Below are 17,346 nucleotides of genomic sequence, written 5' to 3'. Positions count from 1 at the left end.
ATATTAGGTGTCAACTTGATCAGATTGAAGGATGCAAAGTATTATTCCTGGGTGTGTCTGTGAAGGTATTATCAAAGAAGATTAACACTTGAGTCAGTGGACTGGGAGAGGAGACCCACCCTCAATCCAGGTGGGCACGGTCTAATCAGCTGCCATCGCAGCTAGAATGAAAACCGGAAGAGGAATGCGGAAAGACTAGGCTTGCTGAGTCTTCCAACAATCCTTTTCTCTCGTGCTGGATGCTTCCTGCCCTCGAACATCAGACTCCAAGCCCTTCATCTTTTGGACTCTTGAATTTACACCAGTGGTTTGCCGGGGGCTCTCGGGCCTTCAGAAGGCTGCCCTGTCCCAGCTTCCCTACTTTTGAGGTTTGAGGACTCAAAGTGGCTTCCCTGCTCTTCAGCTTGCAGACAGGCTATTGTGGGACTTCACCTTGTGATCGTAAGTCAGTAGTCCTTAACAAGCTCCCCCTCATTTATGCGTCTATCCTATTAGTTCTGTCCCTCTAGAGAACCCTGAGTAACATAGCATGTGCATGTGCTGTTCCCTTCGCTTGGAATGCTTGCCCCACTCTGACCCTAAGCACCACCACACCCTACCTTCCCTGAGCCGAGGCTCTGCTGAAATGTTCCCTGGGCAACCAGCACTTCTGCTTCACAGCACTCAAAACGTTTGGCACTTGTGTCATTAGCTGCTTATGCCAGGCTTCTATATTACATGATAAGCTCCATTCAAGACAGTGGTGTCTGCCTGGCCCACTGTACCATCTCACTAAGTATTTAGCAAAGGGCTTTGTGAGGTTATCCCTACCTCCAGCACCTCACAATTTTTATGGTGACTGTTCAGAGGGCAGCTAAGCAGAAAAGAAGTTTTTAACAAGGCTATTTCTGGGCTATTTTCCCTCTCAGTACCACCTGGCAAGTCACATCTTCAGAAGACCATGCCTGCAGAGTCAGGTCTGGCAGAGAGAGGATTTATTGCCCTAGGTTTAAACAGGCAATCTCGACCTAACTTCCAAAGGCATCGACTGCTTGGAAGAAGTGAGTCCCTTGGGTCATTCCCCTCACTACTGTGGACGCACGGCTGAGCAGGCCAGAAATGCCACACAGGTGGACTGAGAACAAAATGATTTCAGACACGGAAGCCCTAAGGTGACATCCCAAGAACAGGTGCTCAGAATTACATGACTTGGTTTTGTGTTGAGCTATTTCTATCTTGGATACTTACAGCATAAGCTCTTGGCCAGTGGAGGCGGTTAATTGACTTTAATTCTCCTGGAAAGATTCTCTTAAGTGAAAGTAAACCATGTGCAAACTGGAGTTTGTTGAGTTATTGGTAACAACTTACTTTGCACACACCTCACAGCACACTGGTTAATAGCCTCCGCCAAATAACTAACATGAAGGCACTTTGCAAACATATGCAAAGTGCTTTTACGTATTACGCCATTAGATCTTCACAACATGACAGGTAGGTATTAGCACCATCATACCTATTTTATGATTATCCAAACAGAGGTCTCCAAAAGTTAAGAAACCTGCATAGTCACAGAGCCAGCGGAACCAGAGCTGAGGCATGGACAGGCTGCTCTCCTTCCACCTGCCAGACCCCTCTTGCCCAACTCATGAGGTACAAAGTTTTCTCAAAAAACGGCTTGACGTTGACGTTGGAACCTGGAGCATTGCCCTCCAGCAGACAGGCAGGCCTGGACATTGGCATGCCACCATGGGGCCAATCTGATAATTTCCAGTTGGGATCCAGGAAACAGAAAAGCTCTCCACACGCCAACAACATTGTTATTAAGTTCTCTTGACCCAGCTAACCACCAACAGTGACCCCAAACATTTGGTCTCTCCAGGGTGTGTATGGGGCGGGGGGGAGGGCAGCTGGGCATGTAGCCTTGTGCACTTTGCACTCGGAGAGGCAGGGACAGGGGTCTGAACCCTGCACCGGGGCTGGCTTTGGGAAGCATGCCCAGCAGCCATGTGGAAGTTCATTGCATTAAGGTGAATTACACCAGGTGGGAGGAGTACAGGACAAGGTCGTAGAAGTCGGGCCTGCTTTTCAAAATCAGCCTGGGGCTATTGTCCCCAGAAGAGATCAACCTCAGGGGAGACAAGCCTCCTAGACACAAAACAAAAGAGTAATAAGGGAGGAAGCAAATGAAGTTGCTTATCTCATTTATTTATTTTTCTCTCCCATTTCCGCCTATGCTCCTTCAACTGAACTCCCCCTAGTCTCTGGTTTCCTGGCCACTATCTGGCCAATAACCTCCACATGAGCATCCCCAGCCCCTCAGTGCTCCCTGTAATCTCTTCTCCAGGCTTTGCTGAGGACGGTATTTACCGCCACACAGGATTTCCGTAGGTGATAACAGCAGGGCCTGGTTGGCTTGTCCCTCTGTTCAGAGCCAACCCTCTGCTTCTTGCAGTGTCTTCTTACAGCAAGGGAAGAATCCGAATTTCTCCCAAGAATGTGACTCTCTTTAAGTGTCTTACCTCCACCCAGCAACTAGGCAAGCTCCTGGATGAGCAACCCCTCACTCTCACATCCTCAACACTTTGGATTAAGAATTTACATGTTTTTAAAAAGGCAGGGCACAATGGCTCATGCCTGTAATCCCAGCACTTTGGGAGGCAGAGATGGGAGAATTGCTTGAGGCCACAAGTTTGAGACCAGCCTGGCCAACATAGGGAGACTCCATCTCTACAAAACATTTTTAAAATTTAGCCAGGCATGGTAATGTGCCCCTGTAGTCCCAGCTACAGTCCTGGGCAACGGAGCAGGACCCTGCCTCTAAAAAAAAGTAAAAGATAAATGTAAACATCTGGACTGTTCTGCTTTGTATGTGAACAGGAGCCCCACGTGGACAGCCAAGAGACATAAGAGGCTGAGGTGAATTTGCCGAGGCAGGTCACCCACTCACAAATCTCTAGTCTGAGGATCAGATTGTGGGACTGATCTCCAGAACCTACCTCACCAGGACTTGGACAGGCATTGTCAATCCAGGTCCCCACAGGAATGGGACCCTTGATGGCCATTCTCACAGAAAATGTCCCCACCCCACCACATTCACTCACCCCAGGCTGCTAGCTTTTCACTCAGAAAATTATGTGCCTTACAGGATGATGTGTTCTTTGTTTTTTAACTTCCTACTGATGCGTAATGCACATTCAGACAAGTACACAAGTCAGAGCTCAATACATTTTCACAAAGTGGACAAACACGTGTCATCTGCACCAGATCGATAACAGAGTATTTCCCACGGCCAGAAGCCCTTGTCTGCACCTCGGCCTCCTCACTGCCCACCTCCTTCCCACCCAGTGTAACCACTGTCCCGACTTCGAGCACCACACAGCAGGTTGGCCTCCTGGGGGTCACTTTTCAGAAGCTGATTCCAGAAATGCACAGAAAAGACTTTCCTTTTTCTTCATCAATAATGCCTGAAGTTGGGGAGGCTTCTGGAGCCTGTCTTGGGTGTTCTATGTTACTTATAACTGTCAAGATCCCTAACCCTTAACACCACACAAACCGGAGGAATCATAGAGACAGAATTATCTCAGAGAGAAACGCAGCGGTGGGCAGCCAGCCAACTGTGGAGGAAAGTGAGATGAGATCAACAAGATGAAGGCATTGTCAAGAGGCAGGAGCTGCAAGAGGCCAGGGCCCCCAGGGACAGCCTGCAAAGAAGGCAGGAAACTTAAATATATGCTCATATTTTTACCAAAGGGAGAGGGAAAAGAATTCCAACCCCTTCCCACAGTCTTCCTCCCATCATTGTCTCTTTCCATTTCTTCCCCATTCTAGAGACACTATTGTAAGCAAAACCACACCCTCTACCTCTTTACTTCAAACACCCATTGCACAATAGAAATATAATGTGAGACACATGTAAGTTTTTACTGCAGTAAAAGACACATAAAATTTACTATTCACAGCATGTAGTACCTTCACAATATTATGTAACTGACACCACTATCTGGTTCCAGAACATTTTAATCATCACAAAAGGAAACGCAGTACCAACTACACAATCATTTTCCATCCTCAAAACCATGGTTAATGCCACAAAGCAGGTGGCAATGCCCAAGTTATATGAGTGTTACACAGGCCTCTTCCATCCTTGTCAAGGGGAATGCTAACCTTCTCTTCTTTTTTAGACAGAGTTTTGCTCGTCACCCAGGCTGGAGTGCAATGGTGCGATCTCGGCTCACTGCAACCTTCACCTCCTGGGTTCACGCGAATCTCCTGCCTCGGCCTCCTGAAGTAACTGGTATTACAGGCACCTGCTACCACACCTACCTAAATTTTTTGTATTTTTAGTTGAGGCAGGGTTTCACCATGTTGGCCAGGCTGGTCTTGAACTCCTGACCTCAGGTGATCCACCCGCCTCAGCCTCCCAATGTACTGGGATTACAGGCCTCCACACCCGTCCAATCTTTTCTTCTTTATACGACACTCACATATGTAATTTAAAATTTTTTAGTAACTACATTAAGCGGTGAAAAGAGACAGATGAAATTAATTCTAATGCTTTCTGTAACCCGATATTATACAAACTATTATCATTTCACATGTAATCATTATTTTTAAAAATGAATACTAAGATAGCTTACATTTTCACTTGTACTGAGTCTTTGAAATTGGTGTGTGTATTTTACATACACAGCACATCTTAATTTGTACTGACGTGGCAAGCACTCAACAACCACACATGGTTAATGGTTATCATGTCAGACAGTGCAGTTCTAACCAATTGATAAGACGCTATCAATATCCTAAATCACCTTTTTAAAAGGTGATTCTTACATATGTAAAGATTCTAGGCTATAGTTTTAATATAAATTTTATCTATTTTAATTAACAGAAGTATTAATTGAAAATTCAATATCAATTTTAATATAGACTGGGTGCAGTGGTTCACACCTGTAATCCCACAGCATTTTGGGAGACCAAGGCAGGTGGCTCACTTGAGCCCAGCAACAGCCTGGGCAATATAACAAAACCTCAGCTCTACAAAAAATATGAAATTTAGCTAGGCAGGGCTGGGTCCCAGCTACTTAGGAGGCTGAGGTGGGAGGATGGCTTGAACCCTGGAGGCGGAGGTTGCAGTGAGCTGAGGTTGTACCACAGCACTCCAGCCTGGGTGACAGAGTGAGACATTGTCTCAGAAAAGAAATTTAATATAAATTTACTTCCTTAATTATAAAAAATATATTTGGAAGCTACAGAAAAACAAAAGCACCTAAGTTCTAAAACAAGGGCAAGGATGATCACTTTTAAGCACTAGGTGCGTTAGGACTTCTTTGTGGTTCTTTGCTCATGGTACAGCAAATGGAAACTAAAGGTGTAAAACTAAATTGCCACATAGCCACTTACCCGGAGACAAACATCCAGACGTCCAAAGGGTCATGACTGTCAGCATACAAGGCCAGGCAGGGTGACCCGTGGGGACAGTGGCAAGTTTGTCCCATGGCCTAACAACCCTTCTGTTTCATCAGCAATTCTCTAGCATACCAGGAGTTTGCACCAGCCAAATCTAGAAACCTGGACCCAGCCCAGCATCAGAGGAAACTGCCCTGGCAGTTTTAGGAGATGTAGCTGGTCCCTTCCACCAGGGCCTTGTGGAAGATCCATCTAGAATGGTCACACCCTTGCACCTCTGCAACCATGCGCCTGAGCATCCCAACTCCGTCACCACCGTAGCCCCTCCCTTGTGCTGCCTGGTGTTTATTGGGGAGTCCATGAAGAGACTCCCCTTCTCAGGAAATCTTTAAAACGAGGGGAAATGTCCGTTTTGTTGAGGACTCAGGTGGGAAGAGGAGTGAAGGCAAGGGATGAATTCACTGCCCTTTCAAAGCCCCTTCCAACCTCCAGATCTTTCCAGCATTTTCTCTCACATACATTTGGACCTAAGCTTAAAAATATGATCTGGGTAATGAGGATGTTGGTTAACTAGTTTGTATCTAATAGCCCTTCCAACTCAAACATTCCAGGGTACTAGAACGCCATTCATTCCTCCACCCACACACACACAGACACCCACACACACACAGAGACACCCACACACTCTGCTCGAGTCTCCAGTTCCACCCCATAGAGGAGATCACACAGAGGAATGAGAATATGTCTCCTCAGCACTGCTAATTCACAGGGAATACACAGATGGCTAAAGAGAAGCAATCTTATTTAGCTATCTGTGCTCAGAAAGAAGGAAATCTAGCAGAAACCAGAGCTGATATCCAAGAATGCAAAAATATTCTGGGGGGCATGGCTTCGTACCACAATGCCCTAAGTTGGAAAAAAATGCGCCATTTCATATGTTTATAACAATATCCGATTTAATATTATACAGTTTTGCTTCATCGCAAACCAGAACAAATACTGTCAGATTTATTACATCCTTCTATTCTGAGACTTAAGTAATCATAGTTAGTAATGGAGCCATTCCACAGCTTAAGGGAAAGCTTTACAATTCTTTGGACCTAGGATTCCTGAGGGAGAGGTTATTTTCAAGAAGAATTTAAGGTTTTAAAGCTCTCAATGGAGCTTGAAATTCATCCCTTCCATCTCACATGAAAAGAGTTTCCTCTGAAGCTTGGCTGGAAGGGAGGAAGAGAGAAAAACCACTTAGCACACAGACTCCCACTGAGCTTAGAGAAGGGCCATGCTGATCAACATTCCCAATCTCTACCTTGTCTTTTTTTAGAAAGAAAGAATGAATGAAAGGGGAAGGAAGGAAGGAAGGAAGGAGGGAAGGAAGGAAAGAAAGAGAAAAGAAAAGAGAAAAGAAAAGAAAGAATGATTTTACTATTGGCTCTCTTGCTTTTAAAATTGCTATTGCTGTATTTGGGATGCCCTTATTTGTTGATTGACTAAAAGGCGCTAATTGATTTTTATAAGGAAATTAAATTTTCGTACAGAACATGCTTTCTCATTTACTCCCCCACACATACATGCACATATGGTCATTTGTTATATGATTTGTGCACAAGTGTTAAGTCCCAAATGTTGCCTCTTCTTGGCTGATGAATTCAGGATTTGTTAATGACGTGGTCATTGACTGTTTCATGGAGGCTCAGATTGTAGGTTTGGTGCCTTCAGAGCTTTGCTCCCTTTCAGGGCATATACAGTTCTCTGCTGCACCCAAAAGTGGGGCTGTGGTCCCCTGAGGGCTGGGGGAGGTATGTTGGGATCAGTGTGACCCCATCACCCAAAATGATCACATCCATGCTTAGCCATGAAGTATTCTAATGGGTTCCATTTATCTCAGAAAGCCAGAATTTGTTACTCCGGTATTTCTTTACACACCACTAAGAAGAATTGTCAACATTAATGTGGGGGGAGTCGGGGTGATGGAAACTTGGTCTACAGAAACTCAAGTAAAACTTCAGTACAGCTTAGAGTCTTTACAAAAATGAGAATGTCTGAGTTCCATTGCAGAACTACTAAATCAAGATATCTGAGAATCTGACACAGGAACCTACTTTAGCCATAGTTCACAGGTGATTCAAATACACACACCAGTCTTAAAGATCCTTTCATTAACTCATAAGCAATTGTTTCAAAACAAGATTGTAGGATCAAACCAGTTTCCAGATGAAGGTACTACCGTTCTTTGAATTCATTCTTGCCAACTGATTTTTTTAGCATTGCCGGAAAGCACAAGCCTTGAGTTCTAATTCTAGCCCATCACCTGCAATGTGGACAAGTTAATTAACCTCCACAAAGCTCAGTGGCATGCGTTATGCATTTAAGAGAAGAGTGATGATGATACAGAAGCAGCTTCCCAAAGACCTTCCCATCCATCCTACCTCACTGGGTCGTCAGCAAGATCTCATCGCATAGAGTGGATGAAAGTGCACTGCGGGCTTTACGGCACTTTACAAATGCAAATGCAAAGCACACTTAGAACGTGGTCCTACTGGGTTTTGTTTGCGGGTTTTAGCTTTATTTTGTTTTGAGATCAAAATATCTGCTTTATTTCTGAGAGAAATTCCACTGCTTTTGCATTCCTAAACTACATGCTCCAGCCTAGCTTTTATCAATAATACTGGATCCTAACATTGAGTTTATCTCCCCAGCCTTAGGCAGAACTGGGAAACTGCAGGCATCTCCCAACTAGGGAAGGGTCTTTTCTGCCAAAATCACCATTTGGACCAAAGGGATCAGGCTCCCAGCACCTTGAAGGCAGCAAGAGCCCAAGTAGAAAAGAGAAGGAGAAGTAGCAGAGCTCAAACTCACGACTTCTAACTTTACCAGTCAGATCTCTGCCAAGCAGGAGAGTGTGAGGAGGCACAGAGGCGCCAAGACTAAGGGCTAAGGGATGTCTCTTTATTTGGACACATTAGGGATAAGTGTGATTATAACACATTTATTATAGCTAAGTTATCGCTATCCCCAAATTCCTCAATGTTTTGTTCTTTGAGCCCATTATGTTAAACATTACGCCTGTAGTCATATATAGGTTTACATATATAATAGGGATAGCATCTTCACAGAGGGAATCAACTCCTACCCCCACCTCCAGTCACTTCCATGTACATCTTCCTAGAAGGTACTGTGTGTTTTTGCCCCATGAGGTTCTGAGATGGGCCAGTACAGTACATTGTGTTCTTCAAGGCCTTTCTGTAGTCAAGATAAAAGTTGCAGATCCTTTTCTAGTTTCCATCTCAAATTATATCCAGACATCACGCGGACCAACATAACCTATCAGAAACTGTGCAGCAAAATCAAGTGATATCACAAAGGTAACCCGACAATAAAATGACAATAAGATGCTCTAGATTTGAACATCAACCTCCTCAACATCAAGTTACCAAGGAGTCTCAAATCAAAAATTAAATTCCAAGTTAAGGATCAAAGAAGACAAAATGAGAAATTGAAATCTTAAGTTATCTCGCTCTCAAGTTCAAAAGCATTAAATTGCAATTGCGAATTCTTTTTGGTGTCAGCAGGAAGAGTTCTGAATGCGCTGCGTAGGGCTGGTGTTCTTTCAGCAGCAGCAGCCCAGGACACCTTTCCAGGAACAGACTTCAGAGTTTGGATTAATGCAACTCCAAGTCTCTGAAGTGTTGCACCTTTTTAAATTATTTTTTTTAATTGTGGTAAACTATACATAACATAAAATATACCACGATAACCCCTATTTTTATTCTTTTAAAGACAGGACCTCACTCTACCACCCAGGCAGGAATGTGGTGGTATGATCAACAGCTTACTGTAACCATGAATTCCTTGGCTCAAGCTATCTGCCCACCTCAACCTTCCGGGCAGCTAGGGCTAAAGGCATGCACCACCATGACTGGCTACTATTTTCATTTTTTATAGACACAGGGTCTCACTGTGTTGCCCAGGCTGGTCTTGAACTCCTGGCCTCAAGTGATCCTCTTGCCTTGGCCACCATAACCATTTTTTAAAAGTGTACAGTTCAGGAGTATTAAGCACATTCACTTTGTTTTGAAAACGATCTCTGGAACTCTTTCCATCTTGCAAAACTGAAACTCTATACCCATGAAACAACAACTCCTCATTCTCCATTCCCCAACCACTAGCAACTAGCACTCTACTTTCTGTTTCTATGAGTTTGACTGCTCTAAGTATCTTATATTAGTGGAATCATACCGTATTTCCTTATATGACTGGCTTATTTCACTTAGCATAATTTCTTCAGATTCATCGACGCTATAGCACATGTCAGAATTTCATTCTTTTTCAAGACTGAGTAATATTCCATTGTATGTATAGACTACATTTTGTTTATCCATTCATCTGTCAGTGGACGTAGGCTGTTTCCTTTTTTTTCTTTTCTTTTTTTTTTTCTTTTTTTTTTTTTTTTTGCTATTGTAAATAATGCTGCTATGAACATGGGTGTATGTACTCACTTTTTAAATTGCTCAAGAAGTTCAACCAACACAGCAGATGATCACGGCATGAATTTAGAAAATAATCAGTCCCCAGTCCCAGATAATTTATCCAGGCAAAACTCATTCCTAAAGCCCAATACTTAGTGTTGCCAAAAGCGACAGCAGATTCAGAAGAGAAAATTGCTTTAGAAGATTCTTCAAAGGGAAAAAGAGTAAATGGTTTTAACTGAAGTGCTCTTCATTTATTGCCAGGTGACTGTAATATTTGGAGAGGCTAATTACAGCACTATGTGGTTTTTTTTTTTTCTTTCCATATCTGGGAAAAATAAACTCATTTCTGTAAACAGTCTGCTCTGACAGTAGCATTTGAGACATTACTGCTTTAAATGCATTTTCATGGCTCAAAATAAAAACACTATTATAAAGTGTTTCTTAAGGATTTATTTTCTCCCTAAGAAGCTTAAAATGTGGACACCACGAATAATGACTCAAACTTGTGAGTGTGGCATAACAAAGAGAAAACAAAGCACTCACCCTGTCCTCCAGATCATGCCCAGAACACTGTCTGACAACATGTGGTTTGCCAACTGGAATGATGCAAAATGTCAAACATCCATCTGCAGAAAAGGGGCTTGTCCCACAGGAAGCAAGCTACTGGGGAACGGGGAGAATGACAGAATTAGAAATTGAAGACACAGTATAACTCAGGAAAATGTTGGCTGGGCAGCACATTGCTAAGACTTGAAATCTTTATTTTGTTTCTCTTTTCAAAAGCCCTGTGAGCATAATGAGAAGAATACGGCTTTAAGAACTAAGATTCACCCCATCAGGCATTAATTAATGGTGTCCAGAAACTATGTGAATAATCTTACTCGACATCCCCAAGACGTTTATATCTGTCCAACGCAAAATCAGAGGGGGGAGCACGTTAATTTTCTCAGCCTTTTGATAGCACATATACAAGATCTCTTAGCCCCACAAAAAGCTCTAAATATATTCTCTAGGACTTCAACTGCCTTAAAATATAGACTTGCATTTATCTTGGCCACATTAACGAGATCTGTTTGACCAATACATTTATATTTATGATGACTAAGGGCAGATTATGGTTGTTAAAATTTGTCCTTGGGACATGAAAACACTCCTCTGTCATTAATACATTTTGTAATATAAACTATGATGTCAGGTCAACATAAAGGGTAAAAACGTTCCTAAAGTATGCACACATCATTTTTTAAAGCAATTGAGCCTAATGGAATAACAAAGGTCATCATAACAAACCATTACAGCCTTGGTCTTGACAACTCTGGCCACAGAAGAACCTCCAAGAAACCATCATCATTCCTCCAATGTTATGGCATCCAGACGACAGGAATGGCTCGCAAATGAGTCATACAGGCTCAGATCCGCGGTAGCTATGTGAGCGCTGGACGATCAATTATTCATGTGTTTACAAAGAGCTTTCCTGGTTGATGTTAACCAGAGCTGCCTGCAACGAAGAGCTCTCCAGCTGTCCTCGGCCGTCCCAGGCCTTGGACTAACAAGCGGCTTTAATTGCTGGGCAAGTCATGTGGAAGGTGCCCCTCCCCTAGACCCAGTAAACTCAATCTCTCTGAGACTTTATTAGGTGTAAAAATGCTAATTAGAAATAATAATGACAACAATACTTTATTTATAGCACTCCCAGTAAATTCTAAACAGGGAGGGAGACAGAAGTTAGACTCGACTTAGTTCGCACATGGTTCCACCAGGATTGCAGACGGACCAATACCAGGTCAGGAATAGGTAGAGGGCATAAGAGACGCCAGTGAAGAGGAGGGACTAAGAGGAAGAGCAGTCTAGAATGCTCTGCGAAGGTTAAGGAGCATGACTGAGGACCACCGAGGGTGAATGCATTAGATTTGTCAACAAATAGCCAAATGTGAGTGAACTTGACCTTCCCATCAAAAATGGCCTTGGAAGAAGCTGATGGGAAGTCACTTCTCAGTCCTTTTTGTTACCCTGCACAACCTACAGCCTGTCTGTCCAGGAAGAATAATAATGTAATTAAGGCAACTCTTCTCTCTCAGCCAGGCCGCAGAGCGTGCGAGCAGGTGCTCCACCACCCAATCCTCAGCTGTGTTTGGAGGGAGAGAGGGGTTATAGTCAGAGCTGTCCCCGAGCCTCTTCCTTTGAAGAGAGTGTGATCGGAGTAGACCAAGGGATGCCTCAGGTACTTTTCTATTGTCCCAATTCTAAGAACATTTGTGGTACCAAGCCAGAGTCTTCCTCTTGCTTGAAATTGGGTAACTTTAGATGTTATCATAACTCATTCACCCATTTCAAAGAAAGTAGTGAAGCAAACAATGTCTGTTCTCACAGATAGCAAGGTGCTTTGTGCAGATGTAGGTAGGGTCAGGGCCATAGGACCCCTGAGGTAATTCTGCTTTATCGGATGGGAGGCAACAGCAGATGAGAGGAGTTGCAATAGAAAGGAAAAGCTAACGAAAGAGAAACAGCGCAAGCCTCCCTGCTGCATGGCACATCCTGGAGCACTTTCATCACAGGTATTGTTGTAACTTACATCACAGGTATTGCTGTAACTTACATCACAGGTACTGCTGTAAGGGTGGGACTAGAGAGTGTCTGGGTTACCTTCCCTCACCCTGATCCATTATTGGATATCCAGGAATGCACGTTTGGAAAATGATCCCAAAGAAAGAGGTGCTTCTCCCTAAGGCCCACAACAGGAGTGACACTTCCGCACACCTCCTTTAACCTATCAAGTCCCAATTCTGTCCTTTTACCCCAGCAGAAGCGACAAGGGAGAGGACAAGAGGAAGCATCCCAAGAGAGGTCTCCTTCACATGGGAACACTTTTAACTTCTTCAGTCTTCCCACGAGTGGACTTCTCCTGCTAATTGGGATTCTTTGGCTGGCTGACTCTCTGTCTGGAGATCAGAGGAGTATTTCTCAAAAGACAGTCAAAAACAGACCTTTCAGAACGGTGGCATTAAATACAGATGTCTTCACGCAGGACTCTCCAGAGTCTTCTGCCTTTAAAGAGAAATGAGGCAAGGAGGACTTTCCAAACTTACTGGTCCATGGAATTCTTTTTAGGAGCATCCCTAAAGGCAAACTTTCAGAATTCCATGGACCAATAAGACATTGGGAAATGCAGTGTTAGGGTGTGGTATCAACACTCCAATTACACCTATAATCAATGTCTGGTCTGAGAGCCACTCTATCACTTTTAAGGGACTTTAATGTATCTGTTCTCCACCATCATGGGTTGCTTTGTTACACTCTCAGAATGCCCAGGGCACTCGCCTGGAGTTTCAGCTCACCATCACTGTTGGTGACAGCCTCATAGATGGTTTCCCAAAGTCCCATTTGGCTAGGTAGTTTACCTGACCTCCCCATGCACTCTTACCAAATTCGCAGACCTCCACAAGCTCATCTGCTCACCCCACCCTATTATCAGTAAAGGGAGAGGGAAAGCAGGAATGTGTCTCCCTGTAGGACGACTGCCTGAATTCCATCAGCCCACCCTGGTTTCTTTCTGCTTTCGTATGCGTTAAGTTGCTGCTCTGGTCTTTTGGTTGCAAGTTTTAACATTTTCTGCAAAATAGCTGCAAAAGCAAGCCTTTAGGCAGCCCCTCTGGAGCCTGGCCCACACTGTCCTTTTCAAGACCTTCAGCTTTGAGTTTGTGACTCTCCCCTGCCCTGCACAGAAGGAGACGTCCACCGAGGGTAGATACTTTGTCCTGACCCCAAACGTCCGTCATCCACTGTTGTAAGATCTGAAAGTCTGGGCTGGCCTACATTCCCAATCCTACATTTTAAGTGGAATAGTGTGCAAATGCTCAGTATCCAAAATAAATGGGACATCAGCTTTGTCTCTAGCATTAACCAACTCATTAAGTATAAAATAAACACAAGTAAATGGCCTTTAAATCTCACTGAAAGAAAGTTTGGCAACTACTCTGAGATTCTGGAGGTCACTGGAACTTCTGTCTTCAAACAAGAATCTTCCACAGTGTGACAGAATGGCAGTCCTGCCCAGTGAGAAGGGTTTCTGGGTGCTCCCTTCCATTTGGGAGCTGCCCTGCAGAGCTCCTACCCCGAGAGCCTGTCCATGGAGAATGAGGGGTACTGCCTGAAGTGTGGCCTTTGGCACTGATCAGGCATGGAGGAGCGGCTGTTTGTTCTTACACGTGGTTAGGAATTCAGGACTAAGGTGTTCACTTGCCATTAATTATAAATACCTACCAAGAGCCACCAAACCCAACCTTGGGTTTCTGATTGATCCCTACATATTGGCTATTCCCAGAGAGCCAATGTTCATGTGGTTTCCTAAATCCCATGTACACTCACTGTCCCACGGGTCCTCCAGGTCCCATTAGTAATGCTACTTGCTGAACACTTCACTTTGTCTCCGTCTATCTATAGTTTCAACATCAACTGGACTTGTTGGGGAAAGTGATGGCTCAGGTTCTCTGGATAACTGATGTAATTCTTCACCCGATGCCAAGTGTACAGAGAACAAAGTGTAGTAATTCACCAATCAGAAAACAAGCACGTGGACCTCTCAGCTCAGAACTTCCCCTCAGAGCTCAGCCAGATTTCAGCGATTACTGACCTCTTTCATAAAACCAAAGTGAAAAATGCACAGCTTTTGGTAAAAAGCATGTTGAGTTGATAGTCATTCAAAGGTGAGTGCTTGCCTGGGAGGCTACGGGTGAGCAGCAGGTCCATTGCGCAGAAGACCCAGCTGTGGTCAGGTGTCAGAATTATTGGCTTTGCCCATTCACCTCAGTCGGTTTTCTTTTCTCTTTTTTAGAGATAGGCTCTCACTCTGTCACTCAGGCTGGAGTGTACTGGTACAATCATAGCTCATTGCAGCCTCAACCTCCTGCTCCTGAGCTCAACCAATCCTTCTGCCTTATCCTCACAAATGGCCATAGCCAGGACTGCAGGCATGCGCCACCACACCCAGCACATCTTAAAACTTTTTCGTAGAGAGAAGGTCCCATTATATCGTTTGGGCTGGTCTCAAACTCCTAGGCTCAAGCCATCCTCCCACCTTGGCCTCCCAAAGTGCTGGGATTACAGGCATGAGCCCCTCTGCCCAGCCTAGTCAGCTTTCACACTCTAACTTTGTGCCAAGAAGTTAGTAAGATCTGCAACTTACTAAAGTAGCTTCCATTTATTCACAGTTTTTAAAACATTTTTCAAGTTTAGTCAACTTTCCAATACAATCAATGGATAAAATGGCAATAAAAGATACACTTCATCAGATCTTAGTGTTACACAATCAATTAAAAAAATAGATAATGGGTTTTAAACAAACTGATATATGCCTTCCTTTTCTCCCTTTAAAGATTTTCAGTAGTCTATTTCAAATCACCAAATCACTTTTCTTCTCCTCTGTGGACTTCAGAACTTTCACCCTGAACTGGAGAAGGCGCACCCAGGCATGAGCTGAGGGGAACAGCAAGGATCCAGGAAGCCTCTGTGACTATACAGCCACCCTCCTGAGCACCTTTGGAAATCCGGGGCTGTCTGCGAAGCAGCAGCGCCAGATCCAGGATCTATGAAAAATTAGTATCTGCAGTGCTTCCTGAAGCTCCGTTCTTTATTGCCATCTCAAAAGCTAGTCCAGGGCTTGAGAAGAAAAGGGAAGTGACATTCCACCCCTATCTGGGGAGCTAATTTTCATTGCATACCTCATGCACAGGGGTAAAAACACATTCTAGGACATTCTTCCGGCCCACCCACTCTCCCTCTTTCTCTTCTTCTCTTTACCTAACGAGTGGAAGTGACGGGATGAAATTCTGCACTCTTGGTAGATCAATGGAGAAGCAGGAGAAAGAACTACTCCATAATCACAGTTAAACAGGGAGTTTTCAGAAGCCTATCTTGTCACTTCAGTGACTCACTGAAGTTCTACTAAGTTATCGAGACTATAATCCTTCGCTTTGTGTACTGGGACATTGAAGCATTGAGACACAAGAAGTCCAAAAGAGGAAAAATGTGAAAACCACAAATTTAAACAAAAAATGTTGAGGTCTCAGTTCTGAAACACCATGCTTCAAGTGTTGTCATTTTTGAGGGCATTTTAAAAAGGCGTCTAATATTCCAGGACATACGGTTCCCATTACTGGCCCAGCAGGTACACAGGGTCTCCCACTCTGATGGTCCCTGGGTTTTCCAGAACAAAATACTGCCCAAAGAGTGGTGATTTTCCATATAACTTTCGTTCTGAAGGATCACACTGGCGATAACTGCAATAGGAAAAGATCATGATGAGTCACAGCCAAGAGGACGCAAGAGCTCAACAAGCACGTGGCTTCCATCCCACACAGTGCCTCTGCGTGCACAGCTTCAGAGGGCACCATCCCATCAAAGCCTAACAGAACAGCGCCTCCTGGAGGGGGCAGTGGACAGCCTGCCCAGCAAACATCTACAGAAGCATAAACAATGACCACATCCTCACATCTTTTCTCTACGTTCATGTTCCCCTTTTCGGCATTAAGACATTAGGTACTCAGTATGTCTAGACATATTTTATCACCTTCCTTTGCCATAGGCATCTATCCCCCTGTCTCCTCCATGTCTGTCACCTGAACCACCGTCCTAGCCGTCGCTTGGGCTGGGAGCCCATCCTTTATACCTGTCCTCCCTGCCCACAGCCTGTCCACAGTTGCCCAGTCCCAAGGTTCTTCCTGCACAGCATCATTTGACTTGGCTTGCTTTTCCTCGTTCCCACCATCACGATCTTGCTTCTAACATGCTCAGACTGTTGTAATAACTTCTTAACCAACCTCTCTTCCTCTTTCTCTATCTGTTTTCAATTCATTGTTGACGCTGCACTGTATCACTGTCTTAACTGTACCCTGGTCTTATCATTCCTGGGCTTACAAACCTTCCAGGTCTCCCCAGTGCCTATGGAATAACATTCCAACTCTTCAGCCTGGTGTGTAGGGCTCCATCTGGCCCCTGCCTGCTTTTTCAAACCTGTTGCCATCTGCTCCTTACCTGGACCTCTGCAGCTCTCTGCTGGGTTTCACCTTGCTTTGCATTTTACTGACCCAGTGAGTGATTCCTGTGGGATGCCCCTCCTCCAGATCCTCATGCTTTAGAATTATATCTGCTTCAAGCCTCAACTCAAATACCAATCTCTCAACAAGGAAGCCTAGGATCCCCCAGTCACGAGTAATTCCCCCTCCTCAATTCTCTTTGCCCTTCCAACACTCACATATCTTGTCCTGTAATGTCAGGGCACAAGTTTGTCTGTTCTACAAGGCAGAGTTCCAGAGAACAGGAACTGTGATTAATGCCCTTGTACTGCTCACGCCCAATGCTGGGCCTCCTGTGTCACTTGTGACCCCCCATTGTTTGCTGGATGGATTGGTATGCTCACAAGTCAAACCATCTGTCAGAGACAGTAGATATATGAATATTTTTGTGCAGTGGAAAACTCAAGAAGCCGCAGGGA

The 17,346-nt window shown here is 44.3% G+C and overlaps 2 protein-coding genes and 1 pseudogene across 4 annotated transcripts in view; all 3 read right to left on the bottom strand.

Moving 5' to 3' along the window:
* The window catches only part of HLX (H2.0 like homeobox), a 56,325-nt gene extending 45,891 nt beyond the window's left edge, over window positions 1-10,434 (bottom strand). Inside the window, exon 1 of the mRNA XM_074385219.1 lies at window positions 10,401-10,434. The gene's annotated coding sequence lies outside the window, so the exon portion shown is untranslated. The remainder of the gene's footprint in view (window positions 1-10,400) is intronic.
* MTARC1 (mitochondrial amidoxime reducing component 1) overlaps window positions 1-17,346 on the bottom strand; it is a 66,511-nt gene that overhangs the window by 21,064 nt on the left and 28,101 nt on the right. Inside the window, exon 8 of one of the 3 annotated variants that reach the window (XM_074385221.1) lies at window positions 1,588-10,520. The exons of 1 other annotated variant lie outside the window; for it this stretch is intronic. In XM_074385221.1, coding sequence (XP_074241322.1) covers window positions 10,472-10,520 — 49 coding nt within the window. In that variant the 3' untranslated portion in view covers window positions 1,588-10,471. Of the gene's footprint in view, window positions 1-1,587; window positions 10,521-15,039; window positions 16,133-17,346 lie in introns of those variants that run through there. One more of the 3 variants, XM_003930333.4, reaches the window with a different exon arrangement.
* Window positions 4,048-4,164, bottom strand: LOC120361617 (U6atac minor spliceosomal RNA; annotated as a pseudogene).

This window comes from Saimiri boliviensis, chromosome 14 (assembly GCF_048565385.1).
Source record: "Saimiri boliviensis isolate mSaiBol1 chromosome 14, mSaiBol1.pri, whole genome shotgun sequence".
Classification (NCBI taxonomy): domain Eukaryota; kingdom Metazoa; phylum Chordata; class Mammalia; order Primates; family Cebidae; genus Saimiri; species Saimiri boliviensis.
Note: the sequence above shows the minus strand (reverse complement) of the source record. Positions and strands in the feature narration are given on the sequence as shown.